The 18061-nt window shown below is 25.5% G+C and overlaps 1 protein-coding gene across 1 annotated transcript; it reads right to left on the bottom strand.

Moving 5' to 3' along the window:
- Positions 1-8380: 8380 nt before the first annotated feature.
- On the bottom strand, positions 8381-11624 carry LOC134828520 (uncharacterized). Its single transcript, XM_063841499.1, has 4 exons — positions 11618-11624; positions 10175-10347; positions 9973-10120; positions 8381-9915 (listed from the first exon to the last, which is right to left on the bottom strand). Exons 1-4 carry the CDS (start codon positions 11622-11624, stop codon positions 8381-8383), a joined length of 1863 nt encoding a protein of 620 aa, XP_063697569.1.
- Between the last annotated feature and the right edge of the window lie 6437 nt (positions 11625-18061).

Here is an 18061-nt window from a genome sequence, read left to right as displayed (position 1 = left end):
TAGAAGTCGCAAGTTGTAAAAGCGCTAAAAATATAACTGAAAAGGTTAATTTCATCTTGAAGACTGAATGTTTAAATCAAAAGAAGCTGCTTAAAAAATATTTTTTTTGACAAATAGAGATAAGATTTTGAGATAAAAAAAATTGCATCGGACAAAAAATTTCAACTTTCTTATTTTTTATCAGTCATGATCTTGAAAAAATTGTAAAAATATTTATCTTGTCATAGTAAGTCTAGACGATTTGCTTACACTATAAAAAAAAAAAAACATGTCTCACAATGTCAAAATATCTGCGAAACATGAAAATTCGGTAGATTGGGGCAATATTTTAAAATGTGTATTGGGGCAAAATTAAGAATATGCATTGAAGTGAAGCTTGAGAATATGCATTGGGACAAAATCTTAAAATATACATTGGGATGCTGTTTTAAAATATCCATTGAGGTAAAATTTCAGAATATGCATAGGGTAAAATTTTTCAAATGTGCACTGGGACAAAATTTTAAAATATGGAAAAATAAATAGGAAAAATAGGGAAAAATTTATAGATTGTGCATTGGGGCAATTGAAACCTTCACATTGCATTCCAACAAAATTCTAAGATTTTTTCCCAATGCACATTCTCAAATTTTACCCCAATGCACATTTTAAGAAAATAAAAAAGTAAAAATAAATTAAAAATACTTCAGTTAAAATCTTGCTAAAAATTTGCTTTTAAAATTTTCATAAAAAATTTAAAATTTTTCTTACCTCTTAGATTTTTTGTGCTCTATTAGAAATTTTTTAACCAGTTTTTATTATTCTTTCATTCGCCACACATCCCAAGAAAAAGTGATTAATTGTTCTACTTTTTTTAATATCCAACATTTTTCTAGCAACTATCATTTTAAAACTCATTTAATTTGATGAAACACACACAAAACAAAATTTAAAGTAGGAGGTTACACTATTATTAAAAAATTCCGAGAGTTTTGTTGCAAGAAGATGAGCTCCATTTATCTAAAAAAAAACTTTCATTAAAATTATTTTTTTTTTCAAGAGCACTCTTTGGGCAGAATAATCCAGCATGTTCGGCTTTGAGCTTTGCTGAAAAAAATAAAAAAAAAAAACAATCAATAATGTTTTTAAATTACGATCAAAACAAACTCACCGACGACGACGACGACATGACAGGGCGCTTAATTTCAAGGAATTTTTCGTCTTTTTATTAATTATTCCCGGAAAGTTTTGTTGTTGTGACGTATTTACAATGTTGTGACGAACTAGAGCAGAATAATCCTGACAAATTATTCGCGTTTCGAAGGGAAACAAGTGAAGATAATCCGTTTTAGTTTACAATTAATTAAAATTTAATATTATTTATTTTTGTTTATTCCAGTGATTTGTTAAATTTTTTAAGCGGATTTTGTGTCACATAATTTTTTACCACGAATCGTAGGTGGGCGCTCACTTAAACAATTTTAATTGCTAAAAAATGAAAGGAAACTAAGCTTAAAAGGGTTTCAAGGCAACAAAAGGCGATAAAGCAGCGGACAATTTGTTAATTTTGTGCTTACGCCTATTCAAGCAGGTGATGCCGATTCAACAATTCATTCATTTTCTCGTTAATTAAAACTTTTGAATGACTGAATGGAATGCGCGTTACAATTTAAATCAGATGCCATTCACTCGAGCCATGGAGAAATTCATTACGGGCGCTTTAGATTTACTTTCTGATGAGCAATCGGCCAGATGAGTGCGTTAATGGGCATTAAGAAATGCTAATGAATGGGAAGCGAGAAAGAAGACAGAAGGAAGAGAAGAATTATTATTATTACCACTAATATCCATAACGAAGAATCTGATCAGAAGAAAAAAAAAGAAAGAGAGACAGGAAAGACATTCAATGGAATGTTCGGATAGTTAACGACGTTGACTTGTGAAAGGAAGTTGAAGAAATGCGAGTTATCAGCGTTCTTTGTCTTTAAAGTGTCTCGACGATAATTTTTTTTTAATGGAAAAAGGTGTCATCTAAATTGATTTTTTCTTACCTTTGTCAAGGTCTTTATCAGAAATTGCGATAAAATCTGGTGATAAATTCACTCGATTGCTCACGTACTAAAAGGTGAATCGTAAAAATGCTCGGATTATGTTGTGTTGATGCGAATGCAGTAGAGGTTAATGTGAAAAGTTGTAGAAGGTCAATGATATTACGAGGAAATTATGAGAGTGGGAAGGTAAGATGCTTGAAAAGAGCTTATGATAAGATTTGGAAAATCTTTGTTGCTAGTGAATTACAAGAAAGTAGTTCAAGTACGTCTCGTTTACGTAATTTGTAAATCGCGATGGATAAATTTTTTTAAATTTATGAAATAGAAAGTTAAAAAAATCAATACCACAGTTCACCAGCTCAAATTGTAGGTTTTGGCATTAGAAACAACTTTTGTTTTGGACTTTTTCTAAATTTTGCGTTTTCGATGTACAGGAGCCATTTAAAGATGTTAGCGAAAAAAATTGATTAAAAAAATTCAAGTCAAAATGCTCTTATTATGAGGGCTCACATACCGATTTTTCAAATTAAGCTGGATCACGGTTCTCCGTCTCAAATTGAAGGTTTTGGCATTAGAAACAACTTTTGTTTTGGACTTTTTCTAAATTTTGCGTTTTCGATGTACAGGAGCCATTTAAAGATGTTAGCGAAAAAAATTGATTAAAAAAAATTTAAGTCAAAATCCTCTTATTATGAGGGCTCACATACCGATTTTTCAAAATTTTTTCAACTTTTGTAGATCACGGTTCTCCGTCTCAAAATGAAGGTTTTGATGTTAGAAACAACTTTTGTTTTGGACTTTTTCTAAATTTTGCGTTTTCGATGTACAGGAGCCATTTAAAGATGTTAGCGAAAAAAATTGATTAAAAAAAATTTAAGTCAAAATCCTCTTATTATGAGGGCTCACATACCGATTTTTCAAAATTAAAAAAAATTTAAGTCAAAATCCTCTTATTATGAGGGCTCACATACCGATTTTTTTCAAGCTTTTTAGATCACGGTTCTCCGTCTCAAAAAGAAGGTTTTGATGTTAGAAACAACTTTTGTTTTGGACTTTTTCTAAATTTTGCGTTTTCGATGTACAGGAGCCATTTAAAGATGTTAGCGAAAAAAATTGATGAAAAAAAATTTAAGTCAAAATCCTCTTATTATGAGGGCTCACATACCGATTTTTCAAAATTTTTTCAACTTTTGTAGATCACGGTTCTCCGTCTCAAAATGAAGGTTTTGATGTTAGAAACAACTTTTGTTTTGGACTTTTTCTAAATTTTGCGTTTTCGATGTACAGGAGCCATTTAAAGATGTTAGCGAAAAAAATTGATTAAAAAAAATTTAAGTCAAAATCCTCTTATTATGAGGGCTCACATACCGATTTTTCAAAATTTTTTCAACTTTTGTAGATCACGGTTCTCCAGCTCAAATTGAAGGTTTTGATGTTAGAAACAACTTTTGTTTTGGACTTTTTCTAAATTTTGCGTTTTCGATGTACAGGAGCCATTTAAAGATGTTAGCGAAAAAAATTGATTAAAAAAAATTTAAGTCAAAATCCTCTTATTATGAGGGCTCACATACCGATTTTTCAAAATTTTTTAAACTAGATCACGGTTCTCCGTCTCAAATTGAAGGTTTTAGCATTAGAAACAACTTTTGTTTTGGACTTTTTCTAAATTTTGCGTTTTCGATGTACAGGAGCCATTTAAAGATGTTAGCGAAAAAAATTGATTAAAAAAAATTTAAGTCAAAATCCTCTTATTATGAGGGCTCACATACCGATTTTTCAAAATTTTTTCAACTTTTGTAGATCACGGTTCTCCAGCTCAAATTGAAGGTTTTTGCATTAGAAACAACTTTTGTTTTGGACTTTTTCTAAATTTTGCGTTTTCGATGTACAGGAGCCTTTTAAAGATGTTAGCGAAAAAAATTGATTAAAAAAAATTTAAGTCAAAATCCTCTTATTATGAGGGCTCACATACCGATTTTTCAAAATTAAACTTTTGTAGATCACGGTTCTCCAGCTCAAATTGAAGGTTTTAGCATTAGAAACAACTTTTGTTTTGGACTTTTTCAAAATTTTGCGTTTCCGATGTACAGGAGCCATTTAAAGATGTTAGCGAAAAAAATTGATTAAAAAAAATTTAAGTCAAAATCCTTTTATTATGAGGGCTCACATACCGATTTTTCAAAATTTTTTCAACTTTTGTAGATCACGGTTCTCCTTGAAATGTTAGAAACAACTTTTGTTTTGGACTTTTTCTAAATTTTGCGTTTTCGATGTACAGGAGCCATTTAAAGATGTTAGCGAAAAAAATTGATGAAAAAAAATTTAAGTCAAAATCCTCTTATTATAAGGGCTCACATACCGATTTTTCAAAATTTTTTCAACTTTTGTAGATCACGGTTCTCCAGCTCAAATTGAAGGTTTTGGTTAGAAACAACTTTTGTTTTGGACTTTTTCTAAATTTTGCGTTTCCGATGTACAGGAGCCATTTAAAGATGTTAGCGAAAAAAATTGATTAAAAAAAATTTAAGTCAAAATCCTCTTATTATGAGGGCTCACATACGATTTTTCAAAAAACTTTTTAGATTTCTTCAAATTGAATTTTAGAAAAACTTTTGTTTTGGACTTTTTCAAAAAAAACGATTTCGAAAAAAATTGATGAAAAAAAATTTAAGTGCTACAAATTTTAGACAAAAAATTCTTTGAAAACAATTTAAGTTTTAATATAAATTTCGAAAAAAAATTGCAAGAGATTTTCGAAAATTCTGAAATAAATTCGAAAATAGATCTGGACCCTTTAAATTTTAGAATATTGATCAAAAATTCTTTAAAATTTTTAATAAACGCAGGTTTCATCAAATATTCGAAGAATTTTTCAAACTTTCGAAAAGTCTTCAAAAAATTTCTAAATGTTCGAAAACTGATCTAACAACTTTTCAAAAATTGATCTAGAAGCTTTTTATAATTTTAAAACATCTTTCAATAGATTTTGATTTTTTCGAAATTACGATGAAAATTTTTGAAAGGTTAAAACCTTCTTCGAAAAAGTTCGAAAGAGTTTCAAAAAAAAAATCGAAGGTTTTTTTCAAAATATCGAAAGATAACCTAAAAAGATCTTTAAAATTTCGAAATTGATACAAAACTTTTCAAATTTTCGAAAGTCGATCGTAGAAAAATATTCGAAAATAAATTCAAATTTCTCGAAAAACTATTCCATATTTTATTAAAAATTCGAAAAATATTCCAAAAGGTTCTCAATACTTAAAAATCGTCAGATCTATTGACCTTAAACATTTTAAATATTCGAAAATATATCCTAAACTTTGAAAAATTTCGAAAACAGATTTCGAAATATCTCAAATTTGAAAAAAAAATTTAAGACAGCTTTTTGTAATTTCGAAAAAAAATCATAAAAATTGAAAACTTTAAAAAATGAATCGTTTTCTAAAATTAAAAAAAAAATAATTTTTTTTTATGATCAAAAATCATACAAAACTCAAATAATATATTTTGGAAAATGTCTAGAATTAGAAAATTTTATTTCAAGGAATTTTTTTTTCAAATTTCCATTAAAATCGTTCTATAAATTACAAGGAGATTAAAACATCTATACCAAAGCGGAAATTTTCGAAACCCGATTTCGCAGTAAATCCAGATTTTTATCCTGCTCGACCTATATTCACTTCACCGAAAATTTACAAAAAATCTTCAAAGCAGATTAAATTCCATAGAGACGTCATTCAAAAGATGAACTAAAAAAAATCCTTACTTCCACATATTGCAGTAAATCTGTGCATGAAAAATTTCACCAAAATAACACACGACTGTTCAACATCGCCGACAACGACGAACCAACAACACAACAACCACATGCGGTGCAGGTAAATATCGATTTCCTGTTTTTCAAAGACGAAATGTTGTGTGGTAGGTTGCCACAAAACAAATACAGGACTGAATTTCGTCAAAAGAAAGAACTTTTATTGCCCTATTATTGCACTTCCTGCGTTACAAGTAGATACCAGTTGCATCGACGAGCTCTTTAGAACGTGTGCCATTCCCCAACAATTAACTATTATTAAATATCTCTCTTTGAATGACTCAACGACGGAAATAGGACTCATTAATATATGAAGAATTATTATTATTTTGATCGAAAGAAGACGAAAAATTAAAAGACATGAAATGGCAATGAAAGTAAATCAGCAACAGCTGTGTCTTCGGTACGGATGAGAGACAAAGTTAATACGAATTCGCTCTAAAAATAATAAAAAAGTTGTTTTTTTTTGCACAATTCACATTCATCAACATCAAAATTCATGTTGTCGTCACAGAAATGTTTATTTTTGCCTTTTATTTATGGAACCTTTTTGGTTTCCGAATATTGTTTGCTTTTTCGTGGCGCACAGTGGGCCAAAATGACATTGTGAAAAAAAAATTAATCGAAAAAAAAAAGTTTTAATTTAAAAAAAAAAAAATTTTGTACGCACGATGGTTCAAAAATGGGTAAAAAATTAAAAATTTGAATTTAAAATTGCAAAATTCGTAAAAATTAAAAATTTCGATTTATTCAAATTATTTTTTGGACATTTTTAGACCACCGTGCGTATAAATTAATTTTAAATTAATTTTAATTTAATTTTAATTTAATTTTAATTTAATTTTAATTTAATTTTAATTTACCGTGCGTATTAAATTAATTTTAATTTAATAAATTAATTTTAATTTAATTAATTTTAATTTTTTATTTTTTTTAATTTAATTTTAATTTTAATTTAAAATTTAATTTTAAGGCCCACTGTTTAATTTAAAATTTAATTTTAATTTAATAAATTTTATTTTTTTTAATTTAATTTTAATTTAATTTTAATTTTAATTTAAAATTTAAAATTTAATTTTAATTTAATTTTAATTTTTAAAGAAAAATTTCATTTCTAATACAAAATTTTTTTCTGAAGTCTAAAAAATTTAATTATTTTGGCCCACTGTGCGTCGTTGTTTAGACACAACCTTAGATCAACACAAGCTCGTATATTGATCCACCGCAGTTTCGCATGTGTAGACAAATTTATAATGAAATTTATTAGCGACACGACCAACGACGACGACGAAATTGCTTGAATTTGATACGTTGCGGTGCACTCATAATTCACCATTACTTTGTTTACTTGAGTGTCGTTGATAATAAAGCGATATTAAATTATGCTGACAACTTTTGTTTTTTTTTTTGTGTGATGATGACGATGATGATGTTAGAATAAATTGTGGCAAACAAACGAGAGATAATGCCAGTCAATGGATAAAATTGCATTTTGGCAGCACACGAAGTTAATGTAAACACAATGAGTTTGGGGAATATTTTGATACGATTCTGCCGTAATCTCGAATAAACATGACGATTCATGGAAAAGATTTGGATAAGCTGAAAAAATTCGATCGAACGAGAAAATGTGTCAGACAAAGTAATTCTAGGAGGATGGGATTTCGTCGAAAAAGTTGTTATTAGAATTTTGATATCTTTAATTACTTTTACCGAGGATTAATCGATTTTTTTTCGGGTTAGTGGGACGAGTTTTTTTAATGCACTGTAGAAAAATTGTGGTTCGTAAGAAAAAAATTCTGCGTGGTAAAAAAATTAAAAACCTGACTTTTTACAATTTTTAGCATTTTTTGACAACAAAAGACTTTTTGAAAAGTAAAAGAAAAAGTCAATTAAAAAAAAATAAATTTTTTTTTTAATAAATTATGAAAAATGTGCCAAAAAATTTTAAATAGAAAAATATATGAAAATTTCAATTAAATTTAATTTTTTTATTTTTTTTTAACATTAATTTATTAAATTATGTGTTAAAAATAAATTAACAAAAAATTAGCTTTAATTTTTTTATGAAAAAATTTTTTTAAAGCTTAAAAAATGAGAAACTAATAAAAAAAAAAGAAAAATATAAAAATTTAAAAAAAAAATTAAAAAAAAAATTAATTAAATAAAAAAATTAATTAAATTTAAATAAATTTAAATTAAATTATAAAATTTTAATTAAAATTAATTAATAAATTTTAATTTTTAATTTAAATAAAATTTTATTTATTAATTTTAATTTAATGAATTATAAATTTTTATAAAAATTAAAATTATTTCTCAAAAATAATTAATCAAATTTTTGAATTAAATTTTATATTTTTTTAAAATTATTTAAATTTATTTTAATTCAATAAATTTAAATCATTGCATTTTTTTCACAAATTGTAAAATTTTTATTGTATCTGAGAAACATAAATTTCATACAATTAACAAAATTAAATTTATTTTTAGAAAAATTCATAAATAGCAAGCCGAATTCTCACGAAAAAAATGTTCAAAGTTCACCTTGAACGACCCTCAAAACTGCTGTAAATTTCTTCTGAACCACTTTTAATAATTTTTTGTCATTTCCCCACAGATTCTCCGCTATAAAAGCCACCAACCCAAAAACCATCCCGAAAAGCAAGAGAAAAAGCGGTCCCAAAATGTGCGAAATTGTCAATTTAACTGGTTCCGGATTCGCCACTTTCCTCGAATTTTCCATCAAATTATTCTGAATTTCCGCATCGACAGTTTGCTCGGCAGACCGGTACTCCCAATAAGTCCCGATGCCACTTTCGACTTGCATGAAAACAATGCGGTTGAGTTGCTCCATGTAAGGCCAGGTTTTTGTCGAAATTGGCGCCGTGTATGACGTGTAAAGCGGCTCCTTCATGATCATCAGGAATTTCGAGTCGTTTTTATCGATGTAGTCTTGGTAGCATAACGTGCCTCCTTGCATCGTTTCGACGAGAACAGCTGCCTTGAATTGCTTCACGAGCGCATGATACTTCGCCACGGGATAAGTTTTGAAGTTTTTCGCGTAAATAACGAAAGCCGGGTCCGTCGAATGCTGAATCGGAAAGAGATACGTGTTGGAAGTCGTGCCCCAATGATAACTGGTCTGCACGAGTTTCGCAATTGTGTTGATTGGGCTTTCGGTTGGCATGACAGTCATCAAACTGGAGAGTCCCCCAATGTAAAAACTTCCCAAAGTGAGCGCGTAAATCATAAAAGTCGCATACATGATGAGACTCGAGCTGACATTCGAAATTATCGTGATGCCTTGATTTACGCTAATTTTCAAAACTGCCAAAAATGCGTCGACGCCACTTTGATGTCGGATTTCGGAGTACGGGAAAACTTTGGAGCGTGCCCGATCGAGTGCCAGCAACGCATAAGCGCCCACAAACAACGAGGCGAGGAAACAAAGCCATGCTGCGGTCGTAAATGGCAAAATTGGGATGTACCAATAAGGCAGAGGCATCGGTTTGGGTACGGCATGCGGCACTGTCGACAATTGCATCATCGTCGAATACCGCATGTACGGGTTCCGATTATGCACGACGTAAAAATCGCCAGCTGCCAGTTGCATTTTGTTCGTAGCGATGTCAGCAAGTACCCCACGTCCCGTCATATTGGGATAAATTTCGCCCCAAAGCGTCTCGTGATAGTCGAAATGCACGTAAAGCGTGCAATTGAACTTTTTACAAAATTCCATCAGCAAAATTCCTTCAGTGCCGCCCAAATCTGTGGAAAAAGGCTCATTGGTGCCGTAGGTGAGCGCATTTCCCGTACCTGGAGGCACCCGGTACCCTGACGCAAATGGCGGGATATGAATAAAACCAGCATTGACCGGATAACCATCGAGATCCAAAATTTCAGGAACAAGTTTTTCATCCCTCAAAAATGTTTCGTTCACCAAAAATAATTTGTTTCGTAATTTTCCCATTTGCGAAAAAGGAAATGTCGAAAAAATCTCTATTGAAGCACTTTCGTCGAAATTTCCATTTAATTCTGGTTCTTTCAACAGTAACGTTAACGGAATTTCTGTAATTAAAAAAAAATAATTTTTCGAAGAAAATAAATCTTGGAATAATTTTTTACCTTGAACGATGACAGTAGCATTCAAAATTTCAATATCGTCGCCCAGGATGACGAGAACTTTCTTCTCGTATTTCACTTCGGAGTAAAAATGTGTTTTAATGAACAATTCAAGGAATTGTGGAACGCAATCCAATGACATCAGAAAATGCTAAAAGAAATTTTATGAGAAAAATTATGAAATTAATTGAGAAAAATTACTTACGGAGCAACCATTTTCGATTCCCCAAGTTAATTTTTGCACAAAAATGGATGAATTGTCGTATTCTACGATTTCAGAGTCGCAATGAAAACGAAAATTTGGGGTTTCAAGGTAAAATATTTTATCGAATTCGGTAGAGGTGATGACACAAGTTGTGTGACTTCCAATTTCTGTAGCTAAAAGAAAAAATTAAAAGTTTATTTTTTATTTAAAATTTTAAATTAATTGATGAAAAATAAAAATTAAATTAAATAACTAAAAAATTATTTAATTTTAATTTAAATAATTTTAATTAATTTTATTTTAATTTTTAAAATAATTTATTTTATTTTTAATTTAATTATTTTTTTTTATTTCTATTAAATTATTTAAAATATTTTTAAAATTAATTTTTAATTTTTTATTTTTTTTTTTAAATTATTTAATTCAAATTTTATTATTTTTTATTTTAATTAAATTAATTTAATTTAATTATTTTATATTTCATTATTTTAAGAATTTTTCGAAATTTTTAAATATTAATTTTATTTATTTTAATTTAAATTAAATTTATTTTTTTTTAATTTCATTTCATTTAAGTTAAAATATTTTTTTAAAACTAACTTCATTTTAATTTAATTTTAATAATTTTATTAATTTAATTTTATCGAAAAAAAAAATTATTTATTTTTTTTAAAATTAATTCATTCATAAAATTTAAAAAAAATGCATTAAAAAATAAATTTAATTTAAATAAAAGTAAATTAAATAAAACAAAAATTTAAATTAATTTAATTTCGTTTTTGTAATTTAAACTTTTTAATATTAATTTAAATTATGTTTAAATATTTTTTAATAATAAATTTAATTATTTTTATTTTTATTTAAAAAATTATTTGAATTAATTTTTTTAAAAATAATTACATAAAGTATTCAGAACAATTTGAAGTGCTGTTTGCAAAAGAAATGTCTGACTGACATTTGGAAACATTTTTTTCACAATTTTTTTTCTCAATTCTTAATCGCACAAGAAGAAAATGAAGACTAAAACACTTTGCCGGATTGATTAACAAGAAAATATTCGACCTCCTTGTAATTAGTAGTTGACAAACATGTTTTTAGGTGTTGTTTTTCCATGTTTACAGATTTAGGACAATTTGTTGATTCTTGTTACCGACTATTTGAACAAGACATATTTGTTCAACAAAAGGTCAATTAAACAATTAATAAAGATTTTTTCGAGTATCGAAGACGAATTGACGAGCAACAGCTGCAAAAATACTCAAAAAAATCAAATTAATCTCAATAATTCGTCAAAATTAATCAAAAAACCACATTTAAGGGATTTTTAACCGCAAATCCTAAAAAATCCATTTCCTTTGTGTATCTGTCAAAATAATTACTTGAAAAGACACTCGATGTTGCTTAGTGATTGACACACTTTTATAATTACCCCCAATTACTCACTTTCCATCTCTTCGTAAACGCCGTCGTATTCGTCCGTTCCCCAAGGAGACAACAAAAAAACAATTTCTTACAAAAAATAAATCATGATTTAAAACAGCAGCAGATGATCTTTCAAGGTGTTTCGCATAAAAACGTATTTAAAACACTTTTTTCATGTCCTGAAGGAGGAAGTAGATAAAAAAAACCAAGAAACAGTTGAACAAAAGGAAGACGTACCGCAGATGGTCAAAAAATAAAAAAAGAACAAAAAAAATGATAATTGTGATTCTTCAACGCGTGTTATTTACCATTTTATTTTTTGTTCCTTTTACTTTGCAACCGTTTCCTCTTCAAATCCGATTGTTTTTAAAACCTTCTTATGAACTGCTGAAAAGTACCTCGGCAGGTGTTCGGCAACATTGTTCAACGAAAATAAGGACAATCCTTTTATTTTATTTTTTTTCCTCTTTTTTTTCTTTAAAGTCGACCAAAAAAGGCGTTTTTCTTGAATTAATTTAAATTTAAGTAAACAAAATTTTTTTTATCTTCTCGAGAACGCGACGTCTTGGCAAGGTAATTACACCGTCTAGAAGAGAGCGCTCTAATTTATTACAATAAAAATTGTAATTTAAATTTTTGATTGCGACACGAGCCATATAAATACTTTTGGGGGGAGGATGAGTCTTTGTGCGGTTTAACAAAGTGCACAAAAAAAAACCGAGAGAGAGAGAGCAAAAAGAGGAGATAATACGAAGTAATTTAGCATTTTCTGTGAGATTCACATAAATCTCTTTTTTTTCGTGTTCTATACTAATGAAATAAAGTAAAGTAAAAGTAACATGGTGCGAGGTAAGAGATAAGAATAAATGGCACTCGTTAGCGAAACTAGGCTTTGTAATAAAAAGTGCAAAAAAATAAGTGAAAAATGCAGTGCACTAAAAATGAGTGAAATAAAAAATTGAAATGAACTAGATGTGATTTGATGATGAGGAATGGTGAATTTGATGCATTACTGCAACGTTGTCAGTTAGTGTGAAATGTAATTTTTTAGACAAATTTTTATTTTTTGTGAAATTTTAAAGCAAATATGTGAAGATATTTGAATTTTTAATGAAAAATTATTTAATTGAAGTAATACCTAAATTGAAGTAAAATTTGAAAAAATAATTTCTTTAAAAAATATTTTTTGTATACTAAATAATTTATTGTACTATTAATTTTTTACAAATATTTTAATTAGGTAATTAAATTTAAAAAATTATTATTTTTGATTTTTAATTAATTTTTTTTATTATTAAATTCGTAAAATTTCTTAAGTAAAAAGTTATATTGTATATTTTTTTAATAATTTTAATTTTAAATTATTTTCTTAAACCTATTTTTTTAATTTTTGAATAATTTTTTTTAACTTTAATTAATATAAAAATATTAATTTCAATAATAATTAAATTTAATATTTTTTTATTTTATTTTATTAATTATTTTTTATATCATATTTTCAAAAATTAAAAATTGTATCTTAAATAGGTTAATTTTTGTTAATTTATTTTTTGAATTAAATTAATTAAATAATATTTAATTTAATAATTTAATTTATTTTTTTTTTATTCATGTTTAAATTTAATATTTTTCATCTATTTATTTTGTATTAATTATTTTTAATAATAATAAAAATTAATATTATTTTGATAATGTTATTTTTTTCTTAAATAAATGAAAATAAGTTAAAAAAGTAAAATATAAAGATATATATTTTTTAAATTATTTTATCAAACTTATTTTTTTAAATGAAATTAATTTAACTTTAATTAATTAAATAATATTTAATTCAATATTCATTTTTTTTTAAATTAAAAAAAAATAATTAACAATTTTAAATTTATTTTAAATTAATTTTTTAAATTAATTTATTCAAGATATTTTTTTATTTTTAATAATTTTTCATTTTTAATACAATTAATTCATTTTAATGTTTTTTTAAATTTATTTTATTACATTTGATTTATTTAAAAAAAAAATGAAAAATTAATGTGACAAAACGTAGGAGGAATCAATACAACATGACGTCAAGAAAAAAGGAAACGATGTTTGCTCATTTAAACTTCACAAATAACTAAGGGCAAATTTATGTTGTGAGTGAAAATTTAACAATGACAAACCAAAAGCGTGGGCGAATAAAAGGGTACATCTTATTCGTATTTTTTTGTACCTTTCCACTGTCAAATAATCATTTTAACAAAATCTCTCATATTTCCTTAGTTACAAAGAAAATAAATTTTACTGGCCATTTTGAGGATTTTTTATTTTTTTGTGCACAAAAAAAACATTCAAGTGATTTTTTTTATCATAAATCTATTTTCTTCAGAGTTCCCGTTTCATGCATAATTTTCCTGTCTTTTGAAATATTTTCTCGAATTGTCAAGAGTTACAATTTTTTCTTATCAAAAAATGATGAGAATTTTATTGTTATTTTTCCATTTGCCTCGTTGAATTGCCACACAGAAAAATTTCATTTGGCAGCAATCTAATTTTGTGTCGACGGGAAAATTGTCTCTTTTTGCATTTCCTCTATAGAAGTATCGCGGTAAATTGGATTCTTGAGCTGTGTTGTCAGATGATTTGCAACTCAAAGCTAAAAATTGCAATTTATGAGAATTCGTTCGCGACGCCACTGTCTTTGACTCCGAAATTTATGCAAAGCTCATCACAAAAATTCGATTTTACCTCATTGGTTGCTTTTCGACCAATAAAATTAGTTTTGCGTAAAAAGTGGAGACGTCTGGTTTTTGGTAGAATTTCTCACGTAATTTCATAAATTAAATTAAATTATGCTTACAGGGACATGGCATTGTCATCAAATTGTTTAATTAACATCAAACACGTCAGCCGCAAAACTGTTTTCGGACAACAAACAATAAAATCTAATCATTAAAAATGTCAATTTTGCATAATTGGATGTCAAGCAACTCTCGCAAAGTTGAAAGTTTCGCAAGCAAAAAACACGTACGATAAGGAAAAAACACGCAAAAAAAATGCTCAACACATGATAGCAATAAATTATTTTATAGTTTACTTTTTCGTGTTTTTTTGCCATGTGCGCTACAGTTCACGTAATTTTTTTATATCTTCTGTTAATTTCCTGTGAAAATGTTGTGTGTTGTTTTTTAAATTATGTTTTATTATCTTGTCTTGCTTCGTATCCGTTATGCGATTTTCCTTTCATCAGAAGTCAGTTGTTTACTGAAAAATTATGGTGTGAGATTTCTCAAGGTACTTGAAGTCGTAAAAATGTGTAAAAAAAATTTTAATTTTTTTCAAATGGTCTATTTATCATATTTTAATGATTTTGGGTGTTTAGGTGAGAAAAATTGTTGCAAAATGGTTTTTTGCAAAATTTAAAAAAATAATTTGAATTTAATTCTTTTAATTTTTTTAATTTAATTTTTTAATTTTAATTTTAATTTTAATTTTTTAATTTTAATTCTTTTAATTTAATTTTAATTTTAATTTTAATTTTAATTTTAATTTTAATTTTAATTTTAATTTTAATTTTAATTTTAATTTTAATTTTAATTTTAATTTTAATTTTAATTTTAATTTTAATTTTAATTTTAATTTTAATTTTAATTTTAATTTTAATTTTAATTTTAATTTTAATTTTAATTTTAATTTTAATTTTAATTTTATTTTTAATTTTAATTTTAATTTTAATTTTAATTTTAATTTTAATTTTAATTTTAATTTTAATTATTTTAATTATTTTATTTTATTTTAATTATTTTAATTTTATTTTAATTTAATTTTAATTTATTTTTAATTTTATTTTAATTTTATTTTAATTATTTTAATTTATTTTAATTATTTTAATTTTTTTAATTATTTTAATTATTTTAATTATTTTAATTATTTTAATTATTTTAATTATTTTAATTATTTTAATTATTTTAATTATTTTAATTATTTTAATTATTTTAATTATTTTAATTATTTTAATTATTTTAATTATTTTTTAATTATTTTAATTATTAATTATTTAATTATTTTAATTATTTTAATTATTTTAAATATTTTAATTATTTTTTTTATTTTAATTACTTTAACTATTTTCATTATTTTTATTATTTTAATTATTTTAATAATTTTAATTATTTTAATTATTTTAATTATTTTAATTATTTTAATTTTATTTATTTTAATTATTTTAAAAAGTTTTTTTATGGTTCAAAATTTTTTAAAAACGCAAAAATATTACATTTTTTATTGAAAATTATTATGTTTATGAAAAATAATGATGACAAACAATCCTGGTGAACAAAAATTTTAAAATATTATTAATTTTGACCTTTTTTTCGCTACACGGATTTTTTATTAAAAAACATTTATTAATTTAAAATATGAAAAATTATGAAAATTATTATATGAAAAATAATGCGCTATTAATTAATTAATTAATTTCCACGAAAAAGATCTAATTTTAATTTTACTGTTTTAGCAAACAAACCCCACTCTCAAAAATAAATATTTATGCGTTTAGCCAACATTATCGTCGAATAGTTGCGTTAAATATGCCCAAAGTAAACACATAACGTATGTTAATCATTTCTATCCCGTTGCAAGTTCGCGGAAAATATATTTGAGTTAATTGAGTTTTGTTATTAAACTCTTTCACATTATCTCCCCATGCATTTAATTTAATCATTTTTTACTCTGACAACGTGAAACGCGGCACCAATGGATGAAAACTCACGATGAAAAAGGAATTTTCTCTAAACAAACGTAGGTTCAACTCATCACAATATTTTCCTCGAATTTAAATTTAAAGCTTATAACAAAGCTGGGTAAACAAGATTATTGTTATCGCACTCTAAAAAAAAGAACCCAACAAAATCAAATAAAAAAAAAAACAAACAGGAAAACTTTTCGTCAGTAAATACGATTTTTCGGGTCTTCAAAGCAATTTAAAGTTAAAATTTACATAAAAAAGGAGAAAAAATTCTAATAACGATGCAAATACTCGATGTTTATTTTTAATTTGGCATCAAACACATTTTATTGCATTTTTTCTCGTATCTCTCTCGAAACCCATTATTATTATCTAGTTTTAGTTTCGGGCGATATTGCAAAATTTTTACGTCTTTATTCAATTGCGAACAATCATAAATCGATCTGCAATCTGTTTCAATCTGGTTCTGTTGCAGCTCGTGCCAGAAATTCATCTGAAATTCACCATTTTGTAAGTAATTCAGTAAACTTTTAAATTTTTCCCTGTAAAAGACTTGTAATCGTTGAAAAAGCCACAATTTTATTCGGAAATGTGTGAAAATTAATGCAAATTTTACTTTCCGCTCGTCTATCATAAAATAAAATTTTATCTTTGGCAGCTTTAATTACTTGGCGCGTCCTAAATATCTTTTAGCGAAAAATTTAATGGATTTTATTGATATTGCAGTGATGTTCTACTTACTCTTTCGTGAAAAACGTGAAAATTCTAATCAAGGTTAATTTTGCAAAAATGTTGATAATTAAATTCTCCGACAAATTGCAGACAACGCTGATTGACACCGGGACTCGCAACAAGTTTTACGATAATTATAAACATTTGGACGTAAATGTAACGTAAATTCAAGCCGCATGTCGATTTTCCCAATAATAAAAAATAAAATTTATACATTTTTGACTTGATTTTAGATTCATTAAAACGATTTGGACGAAAAAATTAAAAAAATATTTTTTTTTTAATCAAATTTGCTTTAAATTTTTCTAAAAGCTTTAGAATTTTTCAGAATAAGTCAAAAATTAAAAACTATTAAATTTGAACAAATTGAAAAGAAAAATAAATTTTCAAAAAAAAAAAAATTTTAAAATTAAATAAAAAATAAAATTTTTGTATTAAAGCAAAAGTTCTTTTTATTTAAAATATTTTTTAAAAAAATAAAAAAAAAATAAAAATTCAAAATTAAATTATAAATTGAAATAATAAAATTTTTTAAAGAAAAGATTATTAAATATTTCTTTTAGAAATAAATTTGTGAAAAAAAATAGAAAAAAAAAAAAAAATAGAAAAAAACAATTGAAAAAAAAATAGAAAAAAAATTAAAAAAAAAAGATTTTTTTTAAAAAAATTAAAAAAAATAGAAAAAAAAATTAAAAATATAATTTGATATAAAAAAATTTTGGCCTCTTATTTATTTTTTATTAATTAAAAATTAATTTTTTCAATTAAATTTTTTTCATAATTTATGAAAAATTATATTTTATTTTTTTTTAATTATAAATTTTGAATATTTAATTTAAAATTTTTATTTAGAACAACCTAATAGAAAAATTAAAATAAACTGAATCAACAATTGTTTGAATAAAAAAAAATTTTTCCCATGAAAAATGTTTTCTAAAACTTGTCAGATGTCATCAATAAAACTTAGAAGATTGGAAACAGATTCAATTTCTATTTAAATGTGTTACATA

This window comes from Culicoides brevitarsis, chromosome 2 (assembly GCF_036172545.1).
Source record: "Culicoides brevitarsis isolate CSIRO-B50_1 chromosome 2, AGI_CSIRO_Cbre_v1, whole genome shotgun sequence".
Lineage (NCBI taxonomy): Eukaryota > Metazoa > Arthropoda > Insecta > Diptera > Ceratopogonidae > Culicoides > Culicoides brevitarsis.
Note: the sequence above shows the minus strand (reverse complement) of the source record. Positions and strands in the feature narration are given on the sequence as shown.

Excerpts from the sequence above, each read along its gene's own strand:
- LOC134828520 (XM_063841499.1), bottom strand. Across the intron at positions 10,121-10,174 it reads GAATCGAAAATGGTTGCTCC|CATTTTCTGATGTCATTGGA; the intron begins GTAAGTAATTTT and ends AATTTCTTTTAG. Across the intron at positions 9,916-9,972 it reads TGCTACTGTCATCGTTCAAG|AAATTCCGTTAACGTTACTG; the intron begins GTAAAAAATTAT and ends TTTTAATTACAG.